General features: G+C 38.6%; 1 protein-coding gene across 3 annotated transcripts; it reads right to left on the bottom strand.

Moving 5' to 3' along the window:
* Nucleotides 1-176: 176 nt before the first annotated feature.
* WDR44 (WD repeat domain 44) lies at nt 177-23,547 on the bottom strand. 3 transcript variants are annotated; one of them, XR_006016021.1, is made up of 20 exons: nt 23,418-23,547; nt 17,028-17,061; nt 14,554-14,628; nt 13,427-14,057; nt 12,699-12,829; nt 12,510-12,602; nt 11,437-11,573; nt 10,353-10,436; nt 9,925-10,031; nt 8,787-8,938; nt 7,234-7,372; nt 7,077-7,141; nt 5,693-5,806; nt 4,794-4,916; nt 3,682-3,873; nt 3,420-3,521; nt 3,043-3,158; nt 2,463-2,590; nt 1,691-1,851; nt 177-1,253 (listed from the first exon to the last, which is right to left on the bottom strand). XR_006016021.1 is itself a non-coding variant. In XM_042027762.1 (20 exons), exons 1-20 carry the CDS (start codon nt 23,489-23,491, stop codon nt 1,159-1,161), a joined length of 2,724 nt encoding a protein of 907 aa, XP_041883696.1. In that variant the 5' UTR covers nt 23,492-23,547; the 3' UTR covers nt 177-1,158. The 3 variants fall into 3 exon arrangements, 2 of the variants coding, with proteins under 2 accessions (XP_041883696.1, XP_041883706.1); XM_042027762.1 differs by having other exon boundaries at nt 1,691-1,822; XM_042027772.1 differs by lacking the exon at nt 23,418-23,547 and adding an exon at nt 20,422-20,440 and having other exon boundaries at nt 1,691-1,822.
* Between the last annotated feature and the right edge of the window lie 4 nt (nt 23,548-23,551).

Raw genomic sequence — 23,551 nt, 5'->3', positions numbered from 1 at the left:
AATTCTGCTTAATATCCAGTTGCAGTACTCCATTCCCCATTCTTTCAGAAAGAAAGGTGTGACAAGGAATAGTAGAACTCAGAAGGTAAGTGCTTGCAGGATCAATGATCTCAGAAAGGTCAAAACTACTCAGACAAAAGGCAAATTAACGAATCAAAATGGAAAAGAAGCAACAATTTCCAAGTGTGTGACCAAGTTTAATGATGCATTTGTTCTCTGAAACATCTGACCATCAATAACAGTTCATGGGTTATGATACCCAGAATGCTACTTCATAGGTGTTTTGTATGAATATTTACAAAGACTTTGAAAATTCAGTGGCACTAAACAAACAAGAAGAACTTAAAACTTTAAGCTACAATGCTTAAAAAATGTAAACAGTTTATTTTACATAGTTGTAAAATATAAGAACTTTCTAATGCAGCTTAATTGTATCTGGAAGGTGAATATATCCTGGTGCCCATGAACAAGGAATGAGAGAATTCTTTACACAAGTATTGTGCTCCAGTGTGCAAAAAATTATATATAAGAAAGGAATCTAAAGTCCACAACAATTAAAAGACAACAAAAAAATTTTCACGTCCTGAAGTTGAGAAATTTATAAAAACATTTACACATGGTTGCTGACCCATCAAAAACTTGCATAACTTAAAACTCTGAATATTAGCTACTACAAATTCAAGATCTTTCTCAAATGGAATTTTGTGCAAAGATCAGACTACATTATTCAGCGTTTTTCCAGCCTTCCCTTCCCATCCCCGTTCCTGACATCTAGTGGCCACAAGCACCACTAAAATACTTTTGATACAGGATCCAATTCGTGCATATTCATGCCAAAAGGCACACACATGTGCGAACACATTTTTGTGCAGAAACCTGTGCAGGTTCACAATGACACTGCAAAACAACTGCTTGTAGAAAGTTTAGAGTCTAATGTTTGGCCAGATTATTCTCACACATTCCTTTCTATACTACAAGCCCAGGTGTTAATAGGCACACTGCTTTCCAAGGATCCAATACTTGAGTAGCCTTAAAATAAAGATTTAAAAATAAATCAGCCTGTAACATTATTATATTAGATACTTTGCTTTTGCCTGCATTATTTACGGAATTTTAATCCCACAGTACCATAGCTTTATGCTGTCAGTTGCAAACCAACTAAGATACATATTTCTTTTTGTTAATGAAGACTTTAATTGCTCCAGTAAAGTCAGCTGATAAAAGCACTTCTGTGTGATCTGTCTTCAGAGCTCCTGAACAGGATAGAGAATAAATTGTTAGGTCATTAAAAAAATAAATATAAAAATCAAGCTCTCATTAAAATACGTGACAGCACTGTGATACCCTTCTTCCTTTATCATATTCCTGATTTCTAGCCAATACTTCAAGAAACATCTGCATTTCTAGGAAAGAAGCCTTTTCATTAATGGTTGGTGCAGCTCTACCTCCAATATAAACGGAATAATCCTAAAGTACTTAGGATGGCAACTGTACCCCTCATCTCACATCCTCAGCTTTTAAAAATGTGACAGCTGCCAAAATGTTCAAGGTGGAATGCCAAGCTGGAATATATACCCATGCCACTGCAAGGGCTTTTCTTCTCAAGAAACCCCCCACCCATATTGAAAGTATTCACAATATCTTCCTGCTCATGCCATGGTACCAAGCAGAGCTCATCTTAAACACCTACCAGAGGGTATGGTGTCTGATATCTCACAATCTTCTCCCTTACTTTCAGCTTCTTGCTTTTCAGAAGTTTCCAGTGACACCATCAAACCAGGATTTGGAGCAAAGATCGCAGAGGTGACGACTGCATTGTGCGCTTCAGAAAGACAATCCAATTTTGATTACCTTGTTTCAAAAATTTGTTAATTGTACAAGAAAAGCAGGCGTAAGTTCTAGTAAATATCCAAGAATCTCAGTGCTAGTGGTATCAGGTAAGCTCAGAATTCAAGGAACAATTGTCATTGTTCTATAATCTTAGGGATTTCAGAAGATACTCCAAGTGCCCAAAACTAACTGGCAAGAGGTCCAAAACACAATTGATATAAACACGGCCCCACATTTCCCAAAAAGTGTGTGTATGTGGAGGAGATAAAAGAGTTGTTTTTTTCCCACCCATTTTGGTTTTTAGACTGCTAAGAAAGAGAAAAAGCTTGCATTTGTTTTCAAAGTCACTTTTACATAAAGGATTATGGGTTGATAATTACTTTGATTTCTACAATCAGCCAGCAAAACATTACATTAATTCTGAATCTCTTACTGAAGCTGGACAAACTCTAAGCTACTCTGTCTCTTGCCATCCCAAAGAGAGTCTCCTGTGAACAAGGATTCCTGATAGGCCACCAATTACCACGCATTCTGCTAATAATTTTTTCAAACTAAATGCATGGCAAATAAAATACTTCAATTTTCAAATCGTAAGAGCTTTGATAAAACAAAGATCAAAAGCTGGTTTTTACCTTTAATGCCTTCCCAGAAGTCATTTCGGTCTCTTCTTACAGATGTAAACTTGCTCAGGTCATGGTATGTACTCCAAATGTAGACATATTTATCTTCTGAACCACTTACAATATAGGTAAAGTCATGGCTGAAGATTCACAGGAGGAAAAACATTACTTTTCTTAGCTGCTCAAGCATGCATTACAGTAGCTCTGGATCTCTAAACTCTGATATTAACTGGGCTACAGTTCAGTAAGTAGAGATGATTTAATCTGGGAAATTTATCTGGAGCAGAGGAGCTGAGCAAGATGATCTCCCAAGGTCATTTCCAACCTCAGTTCTAGCACAGTTCCTGGACTCCCAGCAATAGTAATGGACACACATCATACTGCCCACAGGATGCAACAGGATTCACTCATCCACAGGAGCTCCCAGCTCATCACTCTTGACCAGAGCCTTTTTTTACCTCTGCATTCTGACCCAAGTGACATTTCAGAGGCTCAGTTTCAAGCCAATGTAGATTATTTAAACAAAACCCTCTGTACTTCAGCCACAGCATTTCCCAAATCCAACAACTCGATTGTTACAATACTGTCTTACCTAAAGCTGGCTTTGATTTGGCTGCTGCTGTTGACATATCCCTTGTACTTCATAGATAGAGACAAATCTCTTAGGTCATACAACCTGATTCTGGAATCATTTGATGTCACTAGTATCTAGAAAAGAAATAAATAAATTTAGGAGTGGAAACAATTAGCCATCTGTAACCATTTTTTCACCTGCACATTAATCAGAGCATAATGTCATTAAAAGACTATATATTCTATTTTACCACTACTTAGTATTGTATTAGCCTAAATCAGCAAAGAGTAGGGCTCATTTTAGTAGTGTTAAAAGATTTGGCACAAACTTACTAAGCAATAGATTTAAATATCAGAATTTCAATACTGGGCCAAAGCTGCACTGAAAGACAGTACCTTATTTTCTCCTGGCAAAGGTTCAATGCCAGTAATTTTTCTTCCAACTCTATTTCGACCTCTGGTAGAACGCACATGTATTTGTGTGTGGTACTTCAAGTGCTGAAAAGATATTAAAATGTGTCCCAATTTGAAAAAATTGTGTAAAAACGTTCATTTGCTTCAAGCTCTAACAGGCTCATTTCTTGATATTTAAATAATCATGACTTCTAAATCAGTTTGTTATTTAACATAAAAGCATCCACAGTCTCAAAGTTTTTACCTCTGTGTCATAAAAGATGCATCTTCCATCGTAGGTGCCTATGACTGCGTATTTGCCATTCTGACAGAAGTTGGCAGCTGTAATCAATTTTGTCTGCCCATCTACTTCATTCCATAATGCCACTTTTTTGTCAGGAATGTTCCAGAGTCGGAGTTTTCCATCCAATGAACCACTTAAGAAGTACCTGTCATCCTGAGAAAACACACAAGGTTTAATCTCTGCTTGTGCTATGAGTATGTCTCCGCCTTCCGTAAAACCTTCCCACCCCATTTCCAAACAGCTTCTCTACAGAATTTCCCAAATAAGAGCCCGCAGATGAGCTGATTATAATGTTTAAGAAATTTGTGGCAAATGGAATTCAAATTCTTACAGGTTTTTGACAAGATTACGTACATGCAGTTATACCTCAGGTTAGAAAATTGCTCACTGTTAGCACAGGTAGCTTCTACCCTCTCAACACTCACCTTGCTAGGAGCTGAAAGCTCCTTTCACAGTTTCCCATACATCTAGTAGTTCTGTATGTTTAGGGAACACTGACAAACACTGTTCTTCCACTTCAGTTTTATTAGTATTAGGAAGCTTGATTACAGTATTTTTAAAAAATTATAATAATAAGTTGAAAGGAGTCTCTGGAGGTCTCTGATCCACCTCCCCTGCTTGTAGCAAGGACAGTTCCAAAAGTTTGATCAAGCTGTAGTGGATTATATCCTGTCAAGTTTTAAAAATTCCCAAGGATTCTGTGGTCTCTGGACAATCTGTTCAATTTCATTATGATTTTTTTCCACAAATATTTAATCACAATATCCCTCATTGGAAATTCTAACTTTTCACGAAGTTACTATACCAGCTGCGATGGTACAGCCAACAGACAATTCACTTTCCACTTCACATGTACACATGGTTAAACCCCATGGACAGTCCCGGTGAACTTCAGTGAAGATGAACACAAAGTTCTGGAATACTATCCAGTAGGCATATTTTTAAAGTGCACAAACTCTATTATTCAATCATATTTTTTAAAAACTCAAAAAAAAAAAGGAGTGGAATGTTATAATTTTGAATTCTACCTCTCTAGAAGTAAGAACTGCCCTCTAGAGGGCAGTTACACTTACCCTTGGATGGAAAGCTATAGCAGTGACAAAGTCTATATGCTGGAAACAGCAAAGACATTCTCTTCTTGATATGTGCCATAATCTGACAGTTTTATCCATAGAAGAAGAAAGTAAGAAGTAATTCTGTGAAACAAGAGAATTCCGCAGTTATTAACAGACACAAAAGTAACTGGAAATACAGAAGCAATTTGATTGGTAGAGCCTTACCAACTTCTATGCTGCCATGAAATTCAACATTTTATCTTTTCAGATAAAAAGGTTTATCGAAATTACCATTACTGATCGGTACTTTCCTAAAGAGCTGTACACTGACCCTGGGTCACAGAAAATTATCTGGAAGAATCTCAGTGAAAATGAATACTTGGAATGTAGTTAAAGTATTCAGAGAAGAAATGGCACGACAAGACTTCAGAGATGCCTGAGATGCTTCAACCAGACTGTATTCCTAAAAGTACAACTGCATTCCCATGTGGAAAATTATTGGAATAAGTCTGATGTGAAACAAGGTAATTCTTTAATTTTAAGATAGATGCAACTATCAGCAACTTCAGAACGTGTACACTTTGCACAAAAAGTGAAGCATACTGAAGACAAGAAAAGCAGTAACACCATAAAACAGAAACCACAGACCTCAATGGAAAATCCTCCCACTCTAAATAATTTACTTTCACTATTGAATACGCAACTGTAATTGTTACTGGCTTGTTTTTATTTTTTTAAGACAACTTTTAATTACACAAGCCCAAGAAGGTTGCTCATTTTATTCCAACTATTTCAGCTAGAATAAATGTTGCCTTTACAAAATTTCTCTTAACTTCAAGGATCATTTCACTTTGTTTAAATATATGGTAGTGAAAAATGCACAGAAGAACTGTGTAGCCTGTATTAAGATGACTTACTTTAGACCAGGAAAGATCAAGAAGATCTGCTGTATGGCCTTTGTATTTGCAAAATGGTCGTTGACGAAACGGGGCATTTTTATCGTCTGGGTCTTCATCAACTCCACTGCAAATCTATCAGAAAAATGTACAGAAATATTACCAAATATTAGCTGTAAAAATTAACAATGAGGCACTTACTGCTTAAAAAAAGTATAAGGACAATAACAATTTGAACAACTCTTACTACTTTAAAATAAACAATATTGCACTAATAAACAATCAAAGTAAATGTCTAGTACAGTGGGCACTGAAACATCATCCTGAAATTGCAAAATTAAGAAGTTCTGAATTTTCCATTTTTCAGCTCTTTTTCAGTGGGATCAGTTTGACAGCAATTTAAGCAAAGACCTGAAGATAAGTTTTTGGAACAAAGTACATCAACCTTGAAAACTGCATTCCACTTCAGAATATAAACTGTGAGTTCAGGTTTCCAAGTTTCTAGTGCTTATCATGAATGACAGCTTCCTAGTAAGAGACCAGTTCAGAATTAACAAGTGAAAAATAGTAATTGAAAAAGCCCTAGACATTCCTATACAAAACCTTTCCAGAAAAAAACCCCCCAAAAAAACCCTCAAACAAAAAAAAACCCCAACACTCAAAACATCGCTGGTGTGTGTGGCTTACCAAGCCCACTCATTTACATGAGTTAAAGAACAATTGCTGGCCTCCCTGCTTCCCCCTCTGCCAAAACGACACACACTAAGTAATGCTACTGCCAAGATCTTCACTTAAACTCTGATTTTGTCATTTGTTTCTTACACTACTGGAAGCCAAAAATAGGAAAAAACCCTACCTTAAATACATTAATTTTAATGGCAAGGTTTACTACAGTATCTGGAAACTCTACAAGAGCGTCTGAACACTTTTCATCAATCATGTTCCATTTTTTTCTACATGAATGTGAAAACTTTAAATACGTCAGGTATCATTATGCTTCTGAGAATCCCACGGCTCACTTTGGCCTTCCTTGAAGAAACATCATCAAGGCAGATGTTAGGCACAAGTAATGATCAGAGATAAAACTCTAAGACAGGAAATTCAGTGATGTAGGGTTTTTCCCCTTTGCAATTCACTCAGCAATCTCCTCTGGCAGGAGGCCACAGCACAGCTATGCAGATTTTGTAATGCTTTAAATTCAGTGATGGACTTCCTTGCTTGCACCCCTTACACATGGGATTAACGTATTTGATTGAAGTCATCAATTGATATGACAGTTTGTATCTCAAAGACACAAGCCAAGAACACCTTAACGTGTGTTTGGATAAAGCAACAGTGAAGATCTGGCATTACAAACCAGTGCAGATCCCCCAGCTCTTCCCCTCCCAATACCTTGTGTACCTACCCCTGCATCGGTATCAGACTTGGAAGAATTCAGGCTCTCTTGTGAGGGAGAAGGGGAGACACGGCCTGGAACAGAGACAGAAACACCATGGTCAACATCACGTTTCCAAATACCCAGAATTTCTGTTTCAGAACTCCAGCCATGCATAGAGAGATACCTTCTGTGTTGTACTTCATGCGCATGTTATTGAAATAGTCAAAGGCATTCTTTAAAACCCATATCCTTACTACGTTGTCCTGCCCTGCAGATGCCAGTAATCGACCACAGTGAGAAAATTTCATTGTCCAAACAGCACCCTGTCAAAATAAAGAGATGATTGTTTAAGTCACAAAAAGTGCTTCTCTGCGTACCAAAAAGACTTTCTACAATGTCAATTGACAAGATTTTAGACATACACAAGATACCACAAGTAAAATAAACAGAAGATCAAAACACTGATAAGTAATTTTTAAGACTGTGGAACATATGTGCAAAAACAGTTTGAAAGAAAAAGCCCACAGGGCAGATGACTGTAGGAGAGGAGTTACAGGAGGTCAGCACTACCACAGAATTCCACATAAGACTGGCACAGTTGTCAGAGGGACTCAGAACCTCCTGTTTGCTTTGTAGAACCAACAAGTACTTGTAGCTGCACTTGAGGTTCGCACACTTTTTTTTAACGTAGAAACTGATTTGTTACACCAACTGGCAATCAAAATGGGTACTACATATATTTGTTATATTCATAATTGGCATGAGGGTTTTGCAAAGCCTCTGAAGATAACAATTCTTTCTCCATTGCAAAGTCCAAAGAGTTACTAGTCAATAAAACATAACCACACAAGCAGTATCCCATTTCCTCCTGCTACTGAATAAAGAGTTACTAGGTCTTTGACTCCACCAAGAGCCACCAATTTGGAGGAATCTCCTAGGTCTAAGTCGTCAAATATTGGTGTGATGGAAACTAACAGAGATTACCAGCAGGTATGGAAAGTTCAGTTATGAATGACAAGCTTGAAATCTCTGGTCACTGACTGCTATAGGTCATTACCCTCAGCTGAACACTTAGAGATGGGGGATTGCTTCAAATGTCAGACACCTGCTGTCAGTAAAAGTTTGGGAAACCAGGAATACTAGAATGTATTCCAGACTCCATAGGGAAGCATGCAGACTTCAAACACTGATGAATAGGTAGCTCTTCTGCCTCAATCTCCGCAGGCATCTCTGCAAATACCCTATCCTGGTTTCTCCCCTCCTTACCAATTTGATCCACGTACTCCATTAACCTCTCCCTAATTTTGCCTTCGGAACCTATCAAGTATTTCTGTTCAATACTTGTGTTCATCTGTCTAATAGACTAATTTATTTACTGCTGAGCAGGTCAAGCTTGCTGCTCTGTGCTTGGTTCTGATAGTGGAAAATAGCCTATTTCAGCCTAAATTTGTAACTGCAGGAACCAAAAAAACCCAAATATCGCTTGATGCCATAACTCTTCAAAGGAGAGCTCTGGAGAATCCCTGATGCCTAGGAATCTACATGCTTTTTATCCCCTGAAGACCTGGTCAAACCAGTCAAAAAATTTTCATTTTTTGTCAGACTATTATTTTCCAGAAGGAAGTTTTTCACAGAGAATAAACCTGACAGTCATTTTTGGAGGTCACCAAGTAGATGAAAAGTTGAATCTCAGGCTGAACAGATTCAGCAAAACCACAGATGGAATTTGAGACCTACCATATGCTCTCCACTGAGATCCTGAACAACTTTAATTTGTTCAAAATCATAAGGTCCCTTGAAGCCATGTGCTACTTTGAACTTAACTGGTCTTGTATAAGGCATCCCTTCATCATCGCTGGAAGAGGGATCATCTTGATCTGTGTGAAAGACTAAGAGGAAGACAAATTCAGCAGTATATATTGCAGCACCCATTTAATCTGTTAGTAAGCTTTTTGGTAGCAGATTAGTCTTGAATTAGACAATTTCTATAGGCAATTTTAAAATCTTAAAGCAAAATAAGAATTGTATTGCATCAAGGTCTAGAAATACATCTGCACTAATTTTAGGCTACAGTGAATCCAAACACTGAACACTGAAAGTAAGAACTGCTATCAATTTTTGTTCTGCCCCTTTCTTGGCACCTGTCTTGCATTCAGCAGATCCTACACTAAGTGATTTGTGTCAGTTTAATGTGTGCTGAAACTGAGTCTATTGGTTTCTTCTCTCTGAGTACACCGCAATGGCTTGGTGATTTGCCCATGAAGCATAAGAATTGCAAAAGAGCTGTGGCCAACAGCCAGTGGCAACACAAGACATTGAAGTGCAGCAGTTCCGTGGCACTTATCTCAGGCCATGGTTACACCAGCTTGCTGCAGCACTAGAAGTCTGTCTGAAAGATACACTGATGAAACAAGAAGGGGAGAATTCAGTTGTAGTTGGGAAATCTAACAGGAGCTCAAGATATATGAGAATTCTAATTTGTGGCACTGGTTGCCAGAAAACAATCTGATTTACTAAAGTAATGAAGATAACCCCCAATTCTACCTTTGCTGGAATAACTTTCCAAAAATGTTTACATTTCAATATCAAAACCTCTTTCTAACAGCACAAGAAAAAATCAAAGTATTCAGCTGATTTAGCTGAAAAGGTTTCTCAGCTACTACTTTACAAGAATTTATCCTTGTAATCTGGCTGTCTCAAAATGCCTACTAAGCTACAAGTAAAAAAAAAAAAATTGTATCATCAACAGTAGAAGAGTGGTAGAATGCAGCAGTGTATGTTCCTCTGCCAGCTTTGATTCCAAAAAGCACAAGGATGAGCAAATTATCCTATTAAAAAAAAAAAAAAAAAAAAAAAAAGATTAAGTGTTACTTACCTTCATCTCGAACACTCTTAACCTTATTTACAGCACGTTCACCATATTCCTCAGCAAGGTGCTTTGCTTTCTTTACAGATTTGCCAAGGAACTTTTTGAGTTGAGTCCTTAAAAGCAAGGGTACTTTTTCAACACATAATAATGGAAAATTCTCATTTTTTGCTATTATGAAACAATAATTTTGATTTGAAATGCAATCTTATCTTTTTTCACTACTGCTTCTTAAAATAAGCAGTAAATTTGACAGCACTCATACAATCTTCATTTCAACCACAGAGCTACAGGCTTATGTAAAATCAGGTTATCACTTATAAAGTGATTACTTAAAAGGCAACTTGTTCAGTAGTCAGAAGGGAAGCTTCAGCTTAGAAAAGTAAAATCTGTTTTTTCTTTCTAGGGAAAGGAAAAAAACGTAAAGTAGCACTTACGTTTTCTGTTTTAACCTCCCTCCATCAGTGTCAGTTTGCTGTGTCTGCATTTTGTCTTCATCATCAGATTGTGCTGCATCATTACTAGGAAATACAGAAGTGATTGTTTAATAGGAAATCATAATGAATCTAAATTGAATGAAACATTAGTAAACTAGGCTCTGCATTTTAGGATCCATTTTTATACCTCTATGTAACACATTGAAAAAACATGGACATCACGTTAATCACGTAATAAACAGGTCTTTCAATTCTTAGGCATCTTGATACTAAAGCTGCATACACTCTGCAGGTGCCAAAGACATATTATTCCCTTCCACAAATTTCCAACTTAAGCTTATTTTGACACTTTGAAAGCTAAGAGCAGACAAAACCCATTAAATTACTAGGAACTGGTAACATGCCACTTTGTTCTCATATCTTGCTTTCCACATATCAAATAAATTAATAGTGGTTAATTCTGAAATAGTTTGTTCACAGAGAAGTGAGCTTTTCAATAATACACCAATGCAAAAACCCTAGAAATTGTCTGTTCTATAAACTCATATAGGCCTTTGAAAAGAACATCTAGACTGACACGATTTTCTGATCATTAAGCACGTATCTTTTTCTATCAAAGATTGTGAAAAGACTCAGTTTTACACATTAGAAGGATCTAAAGCTCTATTAAGAACAGGTAAAGCTCAAAGTAGTCCACTGTACTAATGACAACAGATCTTAAGAGGAACACTCTCCTATGAAATGCTGAAAAAGCTACAGAAGGTGGTGGCATGAACAATATCCAGTACTTGAACATAAACTGTGTTTAATTCAGCATAGAAATGACATTTAGTACATCAAAGGCTAACTGTATATCAGTGGATTTTCAGATGTATTTGCTTGTCAAGTTCAGCAATATCAGCAACTTTTCGTTAACTTGAGAAAAATCAGTAAGGAGCCTGGTTCATTGAGAACTGTGAATTAGCTCAGATTAGTCAAACAGATGGATTGGGGCTCTTTTTTCCTGCGTAAGAGCAGCCTCCGTTTATGCAAAAACAATGAGAGCAACAGCATCTTATGAGCTGAAGGCTCTCATGATTCATACCTGACATATTCTTTAGTTCTCCTCATGATATGCAAAGTCAGGGGATTAATGCCTGTTGGCAACTTTTCTTCTGCCAAACTCAGAGGTATTTCTTCACCTGTATCAAGGTTTTTTATCATTACACTTGCTAGAATTTCCTATGGAAAAAAATAAGATATGAAATGAAGAGAACTTGATTAGACTTCAAAGCCTAGAGCAAAACAGAAATCATAAAAGCTTATAAATTATCTTAATGTGAAGTTCTGATGCTGACTATATATTTATTTTACAAAGACCAAGTTTAAATTAGCATGTTAGTGCAAACATTATGAACCACTAGACAAAGATGAGCACCTACATATCACAAGCTCCAATTTCATAAATCAAAAATGCAGCTATAGAGGCATCAACCACTGCCTGACACCTTTCATGCTAATATCAAACTTATTATGTAATTAAAAGACATTGCAGTCTTCCCCTTCCCTACTCCAACTGCTGTATCTTAGGTTTAGCCAAAGGCAAACTTAACATACAGAGAGAAAAGGAATTTAGAACTAACTAGCACCACACAAAGGCAAAGGTTTATTTGGAGCATCTCCTGAACACCTACATAGGTTCAGCAACAGTTAAAAAAAGCTATACAGTGACAGACACAAATGAAAACTTACAAAAGCCAAATACCATCAGGATTAGTGGAATTATTAACTGAAGAAACTATTTTTCAGTTCGAGGAAGATAATTTTCGTATTGCTGACTCCTTCCCCTTTTAGACACATGACAAATTGGCAAGTCTGCTGATGTTCCCTCCCATGCAAATCCTTTGAGGTGTTTGCATAGTTATCAACATGAACTTGATGGCATTTCAGGTCTATTACAGCTCACACTTCCAAAGGCTAATGCCACACATGACTCAAGGGCCACAAAGTGCTTAGGTGGACAAAGCCAGCTGTGCCATCACTCACTCCTATTTGCACTCCTGGAGACAGCATGGAGCGGTTCAGAACAAGGAGTGACCTGTGACTACGACAATTCATTTAACACACAGGGAAAGCAAGCACAAAATTGTACTATGTACAGACCACAGCCATTGATACCTCATCTGTGAGCTCTCTGCCAGAGTTAGACCTGGGTCTTTGTGGTCCAAGTACTTCATTTGTTGTTTGGCCGTCAGCTGCTTTCCCATTTTCCTGAAATTGTGCAGACATAGATTACATTATCTCTACTGCAACACTGAAGCAATAGAAAATGTTACAGTTATCAAACTTATAACCATGTCCCAATACCTGTGCAGTGACGATTTTATCTCCACTAGTTGCACTGGCCAAATCCAAAGAAGGCTGAGAATCTTTGGGCACACCCTCTGTCACTGAACTTGAAGTTAAAAGACCACCAGCTATGAAGCTGTCTCGAGAAACTGAAAAGAGATTTATTAGAAAGAAGGGCATAACACCTGCCATAGGCATCAAATCCTAACATCAGAGTTAGAGTCCTGAACATCCTTTCTGACCAGCTGGGTATTTTTTAAAGATCAACTGCCACCAAATCTAACTCACAACCATGTATTTCATATACGATTGGAGGTTCAGGCATGATTTCACACCTAGGCCTCTTCACGTTCATGAACTTTTTTTTAATACTCATTTCCCTAGTAGCCCAGGACTACTCATTTTCATAAGAACTCAGTCCACACCTTGACTTGCATTTCTATGCAAATACAGACCGCACACATTCTATTTGAAGTAACTGTTTTTTAGCTTATGTATTGATGAGTCAACTTCTCCTTGCTATAGCTACACCTATTTTTAGTAAGAAGTGTTACTTACAAGAAAGTCTATGAATGAGGAACGCTTCTAAAGCAGAAGAATATTACTTCATTGTAATAAGCTAAGATTGTTGAAGGATTTTTTATCCATCAACTAAACTAAAACCACAAGACTGAATGATCCCTCACTCAAAACACAAAAATAGTAACCCTGTAGATAAATAAATCTATCTGAAATAGAATACTTGCCTTCTAAAACAGGTTTTTGCACTTCAAAATCCAGCTCACTCTTTTTCTTCCGGGGGGGTGGAGCTGGCCGTGCAGGGGGGGGTGGTCGTGGGGGAGGAACATTTGTGGGAGGCGGGGGCCGGGCTGGTACAGGCTTCTTTGTGCTTGCAACTATGTCAGGCTCTACAGTCAGCTGCCTTGGTGGCTTTGCTGGGGGTATTTCTTCTGTTGTAGACAGGTCTTTGGTAAATAAATCTGAAGCCATTTTTTCTAAAGTATTTGCCTCTTTCTTGTCTGTTATGTCCTCATTTTTTGATGTTTCTCCTTGTGCTTCAGTTTCATCCATTTTATGGTCAGTTGCATTTGTTACCTTTGTTAGTTTATGAGATTCCTGTTGCTCAGAACTAAACAAAAGCTTCCCAGACTCCAACTCAGTGTCCTTACACACACTCTGATCCTCTGGTTCTCTAGTGTCTTCTGGTAATGGTATTTTAGCAGCTAGTACTTCTGGGATATCACTAATGATACCTGCTCCAGAAATCCAAGCATTTGCATCTGAAGTTGGAACAGTCAATTCATTTCCTCTAGATGCTAAAGCATCATCCTCTAGTTGTTGGGCCTTCTGGCTTTCTTCTATAATACTGTCAATGATCTAGAGAAACAAACCAAAACCATTCCACCAGTCACCAGCAGGCACTTCCTGGGTACACAAACCAGTCAGCCTGCACAATACCCACAAGAACTCTTCCACTGAAGAGTTGGTTTATATACGAAATGCATTTGGCTTAAAAAGGAGACCAGAACCTTCGTGCAGAAATGGGCATATTCAAAAGATAAAAACAAAGTGACTAATTTCCAGTCTTCTTTAACATACTTGGAGAGAAAGTTAGGAAACAAAAGCTGTTCACTCTTCAGAGTTCTCATGTACTGCTAAATATGATCCTGTAAATTACACAAATAATTCAACACTGGTCAATCCTAAATATGTTTTTAGAACACTTAAGTTTGATTTTTACGCTTTAGATGAACATTCTTACGAACATTAACAACTAATTCTAACCTACGGTAGTTTCAGGATGAATATTGATCACTAAATTATTTTCTATTTTCAGTGTGATGCTAGAAGCTCAAAGCAATACTTAACTAACCTCTTTTGAATCATCTTGTTTCATTTCTTGTACAAATGTTTCATTTCCAGCTTTGTGTAGTTTATTGTCCACATCCTACAGAAAAAAAAGTCATAAGATGATGGTACTAACTTCTTCGGTAAGATGATCTAACAAAAATATAGCTCAAATAAATTAAATAGCATAAAGGACAAGAAATCTGCCACATTTTCACATTTTCACTGTCAGATGCCTAAACAGTAATGCTCAGTACACATGAGGAGTATTTCACAGTCATGCACAGAAAGGCTGCACACTATGCAAAAAAATAGGCAGTTACATATAAGAGGCTGCAACCGGAACTAAAATCAAACTGAAGGCAGCATGAAGTTTAGAGAAACAAATACATGTAATAATCTGCAGCAAGGAAATTTGATATTAAAATATTTTCTATTTTCTTTATTGGCTTTAGAAAAAGATGCAAGAACTGTATAATAGCCACCTATAGCAGAAACTATTTAGAAATTTCCAAATTAAGGCAGGCAGCTCTATTAAGTGGTTACAAATATGCTTCTGAGGTTCTAACATGGAATCTTACATTCTACAATTATTCTCAGTGCACATTGCCAATTTTAGCCATCAGCCATCTTCATGCAGATCCTTCCAAAATCCAAATAAGATGAACTGAAAATATTCTATTTGTGAGAAAACATTTTAATCAATTCCTGAAAATTTTTAGGTTCAGAACCACAAGTATTTTACACCATAGGATACTGCTTTAACCTCAGGTGATACGGACCAATAAGAACTTCATCATACACCTTCTCTTCTACATGAACTACTAGAATCCTAAAGAGTTTGGGTTAAAAAAATAACCCCTTTAAAGACCATCTAGTCCAATGAAAGGTCACAACATCACACTGTCTATAAGCATACATATCAGCAATATCTAAAGTGGAATCTGATGGAACTCTTGACATTGGAAGAGTTCTGCAGAGATCCAGTAGCCCTCAAAGTGAAGCCAACTAGAACAGGGTATTTTCAATCATTTGTCCCTGTTTTCTTATTTAGAGTGACTGTCTAGCACAGATATTTAAGAAATTCCTCCTTAGACTTTGTCTAGACTCTCAGACAATCAATCTCTAGAGCATCCTAACATGCTACGTTTGAAACCTCACCCTGCCTCAAACTCTTGCTGACATCCATCTTGAAGACTTCTGGCCTAAAGAAATGGCATATTGTGCAGACAGCTGCAATTATAGAAAAATTCTGCCTCCCTCTCCACTCCCTACCCCTCCTGCCACAGTGTTTCTAATCTAAATGCAAGCTCTACTATGCCTGATCATTAAAATCTATCTTCAAACGTATGATGACTTAAATACTTAAGCATAATCAGTGCCTACAGAAGCCCATTATATTAACCTCCAATTCTGTTGACATTAAACTGACACACCTACTAAACTTTGAACTTAGGAAATATTTCTTACCCATTCCAAGACAAACTATACCATTAGTCACACATTCACTGAACTGATATGATACCAAGCAGAGAAGCTACTACTTTTTCCACCTTCAGAAACTTAGCTTTGAACAAGTGATTTAGGAAGATACGTTAAAAAATTTAAAAATCTAATAGCAACATAGAGAGCGTCATAGCTAGTAATTCATGAAGACACTAGTTTTGAAGTTTAGTGAGAATGATAAAACAACATTACTTGGAAGGCTTACACATGTAATACTTAATTATTAAGGGGATATTAAACAGAACACAAAATGGGGGGTAAGGCTCTGTTCCCTAAGAGGTATAACAAGATACGGTATCACTGTTAAAATACTATTGATTCAGAGCAGATTGCTGCTGACAGCTCAGAAACACTAGCTTCACCAGGATTTCCCAACACTTTGCAGACAAAACTACAAGCCTTCGTTACACAAGAGTGCTCTATAGCACCACCTTTGGCCCTTCTGAGACCAGGAAATGAGTGTTATTTGCACAAGCTCCTCACCTATTCACTGTGTGCTGGATTCAGCCACGCTGTCATACCTGCGTGGGAAGTGGCAACGCTGTCTCATTAAGCTAAATATAGTGTTTTATCTCCACATAACCTAGAGGAGAGGCTTCTGAAGTACAAACATTAAGATTTTTCTTATTTTGGAGACAGAAGAGAGTACAATCAACTATTTCATATAAATCAGGACCAAAACCCAGGTGCTGCAGAGGCTTGCTTACTACTCACAAATCAGTTGAAAGAGGGCAGTTTAGTAATCACATACAGCTTAATTAAATTGCACATACACATTTCAGAATAAAATGAGCTTAAAGACACTGTAAGATACCCTAAATAAAAGGAAAGCTGGAATTTCAAGACAAGCACAATTGCTACCTACAACAAAGAAAGTCTATAATTTCCTTTGTGTGCAGATGTCAGGGCTACAGTAGAACATCTACATTAGGTGGAAATACTCAACCCTGTGTTCATCAACAAGCACTTGACTGATTTTAAGAAGAAACTCACCTTTACTACATGGGTTCCAACTTTTGTTGGTGACCTGTTAGAAAGAGAAGATAGACTTAGGTAGAGTTCAAAGGCAGTAAGCTTTGTTTTAAACAGTCTGTAACACAGCCTTCCTTTGTAGGAACTGTATACTTGATAATTTAGATGAGCAACAAAGTGAATGTTTTTCATACCACTTCTGTAAAAACTCCCTACTCTGTACCACACACAGATCCATAGCTTCTACAAACTCTGAGTTTGTCAGCAGAATCTTCTAGAAATCACCTATCAACCTTTTCTAATAAAAAGATGTTACTCCAAGTACAAAACTAAAAATATTTTGCATTACAGAGAATTAAAAATTAGCATGTGTATGCCAAGCATTGGGTGGACATTAAAGAAACAAAAATTCTCAGAAAGCAGAAGCACAAATACTCTGCAAATCAAGTGCCCGAATCCTGATCCATAGAGTTGACACTATCACAGCCACTCTTGCCCTTCAGACTCTGTAGCAAACCTAAGATCTTGTTTCTAATCAGGACATTTGGTATAAATAGAGACAAAATACATTGTAACAGGAAGGAACCAGCATGCACTACTTTCCAAAATACACACTGTAAAACAGTGACTTTGCATTAGCAACCACTCATACACCACCTCTCATTACACTAATTACATGAAAGAACAAGCTATCTTAGGGGAACGGTATCAAATAATTACTTCTTGTCAAGTCAATTCAATTAGTGGATGGTCAGCTCTTATTATATCCTGAATTTACATCTTCTACAAGACTTTCACAGTTCTAGAAGATATTTAAATAGTGAGTCACACTGCTTACTCTGACTATAGAATCTTACTGATACATAAAGGAAAGGTTGGACCAGATGATTTTTTCAGGCTTCTTCCACCCTGGGCTGACAAAATTACAAATTAATTTCCTAAAAGCTCACTACCAAATGAACTACCTAGATTGCACACATATCCCAGCTGACTACCAAGATCAGCAACACTCTGCAACCCCAAGTATCACGTGGCACCAAGCAATACAGACAAATATCGAGATCTCAGGCTCATTTGCCCCTCCTGCCTCCAAAATCATTTTAAGGAACAATAGTTCCTGGAAAAAACCCACAACTATTTCCATTTAGGTTTTAAGAATTTCAGCTCTTCTTTTTACCATCTGGAAGCATTTAATCACAAAAAGTGAAGATCCCATTTATACAGCAGACCTAAGTAAACAAGAAAGTACAGTGGATTGGTACATAAACACTCTATCATTCCAACTAATTTAACATGTTACACTGAGATGCTTCTGTCCAAACATTAACACTTCAGGTGCACCATACCTGTGACACTGATTTGAGGTATAATCCTCCTAAAAGGCTCTAACCTCAATGTGCAAAAAAAGAGAAAAATTAATCTTTTGACCACAAAAACAAATACACTTTTTGTCTTGCAAAACACATTGCTGGGAAAGGCTGCAGCCTGAGTGGGATTTCTGGTTACTGAACCATTTTCAGTTCAACTATCAACTCTTAGATTTCCTTAGGAGTGGCAGAAATATGTCACAGTTTATTAAATCCACGAGATTACTTTAACAATGAAATATATTTATAATTACAACATTAATGCCTAGGCTTCAGCCAAGGTCCTATTTTATAAGACACTGCTTAGATTTAACAACTTAAGACAAATCCTGCAACTGCAAATAGATATTTCAGTTTTCTACTGTGACACTTCCCACTAATTAGCCCCTCACTTCTGGTACAGGCAACTCATTCCTACGCTGGTTACCCAAAATAGGAGGTTCAAAATACACTGCTACTGTTTCAGACTTCTTTAGCTAATTAGTTTTTCAGAAAATCTACACTCAAAACCAGATGTTACTTTCCACTCTCAGGCTACCCAGCTACCTTGGGAAAAAGCTGCTTGAGTGATAAGGGTTACAGAACCAGCAGGTGTAGAACACACACACACAATTAAAGAGAAGCTTTACCATGGAATTTACATGCTTTTAAAGTACTGCAAAGCTTCCACAGCTGTTCAGCAAAAACCCGACTTTCAGATCAGTTTGTAATACAGCCAGGTAAGTTCAGTGGCTTGCCTGAGATTACTTGAGCTGTGTGTCTGTCAGCACCACCACTCCCTTAGTCATGAGCAGTTAATGCTTATGTGCTACTACATTTACACAAAGTCAGCCAGCTTGGTAACTGAAATCTTTTGTAGTTCAACATGACTCTGGAATGGTCTTGTCTTCCCAACCACCTGAACTTACCAGCCTTCTCCACACCAGTTTTACTTGAAGGCCATTAGTTTTACGGATGCAGTACGTGATATCCTTGCATTTTTAAGAAAAGTATATACAGTGGCAAAAGTGTCTGGAAATATTTACATAAGATCAACCCAAAGATCAAATATTGATTTGGTTTTGAAAGGTCAGGCAGCACATAAAAACTGACAAATGCCACAGAAAACATAAGGCAAAAACTAATCTTGTACGAACGTTTACTAAAATGTGGGATTTATAAACTGATAGCCACACGTCTTCTAGACCACGTTTCACATAACTTCTAAATTATCTTACATGATACCACTTTTACACCAGTTTAACAAAGGAAGGCTTCAAGGTTATCTACAAAGATTAAACGCAATTCAAAGAAATATCCCATTTCACCTGCACAAACAGATGTCTGATTAGTCTGAAAGTCAAATAAACTCACAAAGAAACTTTTTAAAAAATTGTTTATCCCACTATCAAATTCATCCTGATAGTGACCAAATCACAGGAAGCTCCCATTCTCACTATTCAGGTAGCTCCAGCCTAGCACCTGTTTGAAATAGGCTTCGCATTTTCAACATGTTGTTAAGTTTTGTGACAGGAAACAAAACTTTCAGCCCTTCAAACAAAAAACAGTGTGAATACTGGCCATGGGCAAATCCCAAACCGACATTGCCTGCCTTCCTGGGAGGATGTACATTGTTATACAACAGGTGTGCTAGCAGGCAGATGGGAAGAGGTTTGCAGTGCACACATAGCAGCTGTACCCTGTACAGAACAAACAGGTTCAATAGCCAGCCGCTCACCAGTGTCCTGCATGCGATGTTCCCTCTAACGTGTGGCTGCCCTGGAAGCTGTTATTACTCCTGCTGCAGCTCTCCATGGCAGTCACATGTTCAAACCTACAGAGATTCACTGCTGCAATGCACTGTTTAGGTTGCCCTGGGGAAGCTCCTGTGTGGGAGCTTCAGCAAACTCAGAGTGCAGAAACTCATCTGCAGCACTGAACACAACCAACACTTCACACTTCATCTATCTGCTGCCAGGATCAGCTCCGCACGTTGGCTAAAATACTCACATACACAAAAGTTGTACTAAGCATCTCCCACATGTCAGTGGGGCACAACTTAACCTTACCTGTCTTCCTACACAGAGGAACACTAGATTCTTCAGGAAAAGCATCAAGGCAACTTCTAAAAGACAGGACTACTGAAGTCACAAGTCAAGAATTTAAACAAAAGTACCAGAGGACATTTCTCATTACCTACACCATCTCTTTTGTTTCGTTTCTCATAAAAATTTTTAGGATACAAGTATACTAGGAACAAACTTGCCCCCCCTCACTGTTAGGCACGTGAAGTCCAACCTATTAGGTTTAGCAGTTCTTGGTTTCAGAGTGGGTGGATCACTTTCCCTATAAATAAAATACAGAGGGTCTGTCATGTGCCTGCATCTAACCAAGTGTACCTTACTTCATACTTTCCTTCTCTCAAAACTGATATCCTCCTGCACGGGACTGTTCAGGCCTCTATATTTCAGCATCTTTTCCTAATTTTTTCCATGGTTATAGTGCTTTTAAAGCGAGTGACAGAGGTTACATAGGGGCATCTTCTGTCACACTACCTCTCCCTTTTTACTCTGGGCTTAGTTATCCAACAAATAGACAGTCTCCACATATCCTGTCAAAAGCAGAATTACAAGCAAATGGCAAGATCTAGAGCGGAAGGGAAGCACAAAGGCCTTGCCAGAGAGGATACAGTAGTCTCAAAGCACCTCCAAACACACTTTACCTTAAAGAAGTCATCACCCCAGAAGTGTTACCCCAGGAGCACTACTACCTCACACTATTCTAATCTGAAAGAAGCATTTTGCATCAAGTTCTATAATTTCTGCTAATTTGTTCTTAAAAAGCATCAGTTACAGATGTACTCGAGGATGAGGATATGGTGCTTTCCCTGAGAGAGACTAAAGCATAAGTAATTTAATGACTTAACAGTGGGAATTGGGAGCCTACATCCAACTTGAAAACTCCACTCTTACAGGTGTGGAGACAGACAATTAATAAAACAAACAGTAAAGAAGTCAGCAAGTTGACACGAACACTTGACACCACTTTCAGAGTTTCTCTATGAGCAGTTATTAGACTTCCCCACATAGAACAAAGGCCAGGGAAGGAGGAAGTTACAAACCCCACATTTTTAATTAGGGCAAATATATTTACACTGCTTTGCTAAAAACTGGTTATAGCATGTGCTGCCAAAAAGGATTCCCAACTGGTTTTGCTGATCATTTTCTCCTGAATGCAGGAGAAAATATCTGAAACTGCAGAGGGTAACACACACTTGTTTTCATTTGCCTTGCCTGCAACAAGAAGGTTTTGATTTTTTTCTTTTTGTGGCCCCAACTCAACGTCATTACACATGTAAAAAAATACCAGCCTGCTTCCTAGAAGTGTCCAATGCACACATGAAATTTGCTCTTACAAAATCTCAAAGCTTATTTTGAGAAAATACTGTCCATATTGTTAGATTCAATAATAGACTGAATTACAGACCAGTAGTTGCACTGCAAACTAAGCTCATGGATGTCACCTCCTTACTTGACTCAGGCTCACAGAATTCTATTGACAAGAGTCAATGATGCATCATTACAGATTATGGAAGAGCACTAGAGAAACTAAAAGCATCTTTCACTTTAATTTCTAGTGAGTGACTTCATATTATCAAGTTCTGCTTAGATACTGGTGGTGGAAACCTGCAAAGCCAGGACACATGGCATTATCTATATCAGACAAAAGGTGGAAGTGCAGTTGGGCAGATTTAATAGATTGCCTCTACCAAAAGGTCTGCTTCCCCTTTCTTGTCTGTGGCCTCTAGTCACACAAATCCATTACCTTCACCCTCTCCTGTCCCAAGCCTGACAGGTTGCAGCTGCTTTACCTTATTGAACAGTTTTTGCTGTTTCTAGTTTTTAGCTGTTTACAATTTACTTTGCGTTAAAGCAACTCAGAGAAGAGTTTGATGATCACTATTCCCAGAAGAAGGTAAGCAGCTAGAGAAAAACCTCATTTCAGTACAAGCACTGTGAATTTGGCTTATCACATCTTGCAGAGCTGAATGCTAATAATGTGCTTTTCACCAGGCTACAGCTAAGTAGCTAAGTTCAGAAAAACTTTGATAAAGGATGTGAAGGTGAGAAGAAAAGACCTAGTCTTTCCTTTATTTTAGGCATCCAGTGACCACTGAGTCACAGTTTAAAACAAGCTCCTTAGTCCATTATTAAAGCTCCAAATGCATAGATCCCACAGTCTGTATCTATTGCTCTATAAACAAGCCATGTGAAACCTCATCCTACCAAGTAAAATAATGCAGAAGTTTGGTCCAGGCTACACGAAAAACAGAACTGATACAAGTCATAACCTGTCCAGCACACAACCAGAAAGAGAGATTTACGACAAGAGGGAGCATATTTGGCTGACACCAGCAACACGGTGTCAGGGGTAGTTCTGAGGCACCAGCACTGGGATCTACTTCATAAAACGCTGGTAAATTTTCACTACTGGAACCAACTGGCTAAAGGCAAGAAGCATCAAAGCGACACAGAATCACAGATTTGTTAGGGTTGGAAGGGACCTCTGGAGATGATCTAGTCCAATCCGCACGAAAAACAGTAAAAGTATTAAAGATACCACTAAAAACAAAACACAGAGCACACCAGAAGTTATTCTACACTCAGCAACAGCTGCCTGTTGCTGACAAAGCTCGCTCGCTTCTCCTTCCTCAGAAAACCTGTTACTTTTATCGTATTTCAGGGATTACTTCTGTCGGTCCCGATTCCATCTCCGCACGTCTCCTCCCAGTACTACACTCGCTCCCGCCTCAGGAAGGTAGGTATGATCTCATCCTCTCACGGCCACTGCCGCCCGCACCAGCGCCGAGCGAGCCCCGCTCGGTTCCCCGCATCCTCCGGGCTCCGAGCAGACCCCGAACTGTCGGGGGGGCCGCGAGGCCGCGCTGACCCCCCTCCCCCCCACCCCCCCTATCCCCACCCTGGAGATGCCCAGGGACCGCGGGGCCGCGCTGAGAGAAGAAGGGAGGGAGGAAGGGAGGAAGGGCAGGACTGGGCGAACTCACGGCGCGGGGGAGCCTGCGGGATGCACGTCCTCGGGCGCATCGTAGAACTCCTCGGTGTCGCTGTCGGACGCCATGGTGGAGCCGGGCCACCACCTCCGGGCACCGCGAGCCGGGCGGCGCCGCGCGGGTATCGC

Source organism: Corvus kubaryi, unplaced genomic scaffold, assembly GCF_017639235.1.
Source record: "Corvus kubaryi isolate FWS band 111438036 unplaced genomic scaffold, C.kubaryi_AGA036_p1.0 130, whole genome shotgun sequence".
NCBI lineage: Eukaryota > Metazoa > Chordata > Aves > Passeriformes > Corvidae > Corvus > Corvus kubaryi.
This window is presented reverse-complemented; position numbering and strand designations above follow the sequence as displayed.

Bases quoted from the DNA above. Each gene is read 5' to 3' on its own strand.
- WDR44 (XM_042027762.1), bottom strand. From the start codon at position 23,491: ATGGCGTCCGACAGCGACACCGAGGAGTTCTACGATGCGCCCGAGGAC. The intron at 10,437-11,436 runs GTATGAATCATG...TGTATTTCCTAG, and splicing joins AGAACTAAAGAATATGTCAG to TAATGATGCAGCACAATCTG. The intron at 2,591-3,042 runs GTAAGACAGTAT...GTGAATCTTCAG, and splicing joins CAAATCAAAGCCAGCTTTAG to CCATGACTTTACCTATATTG.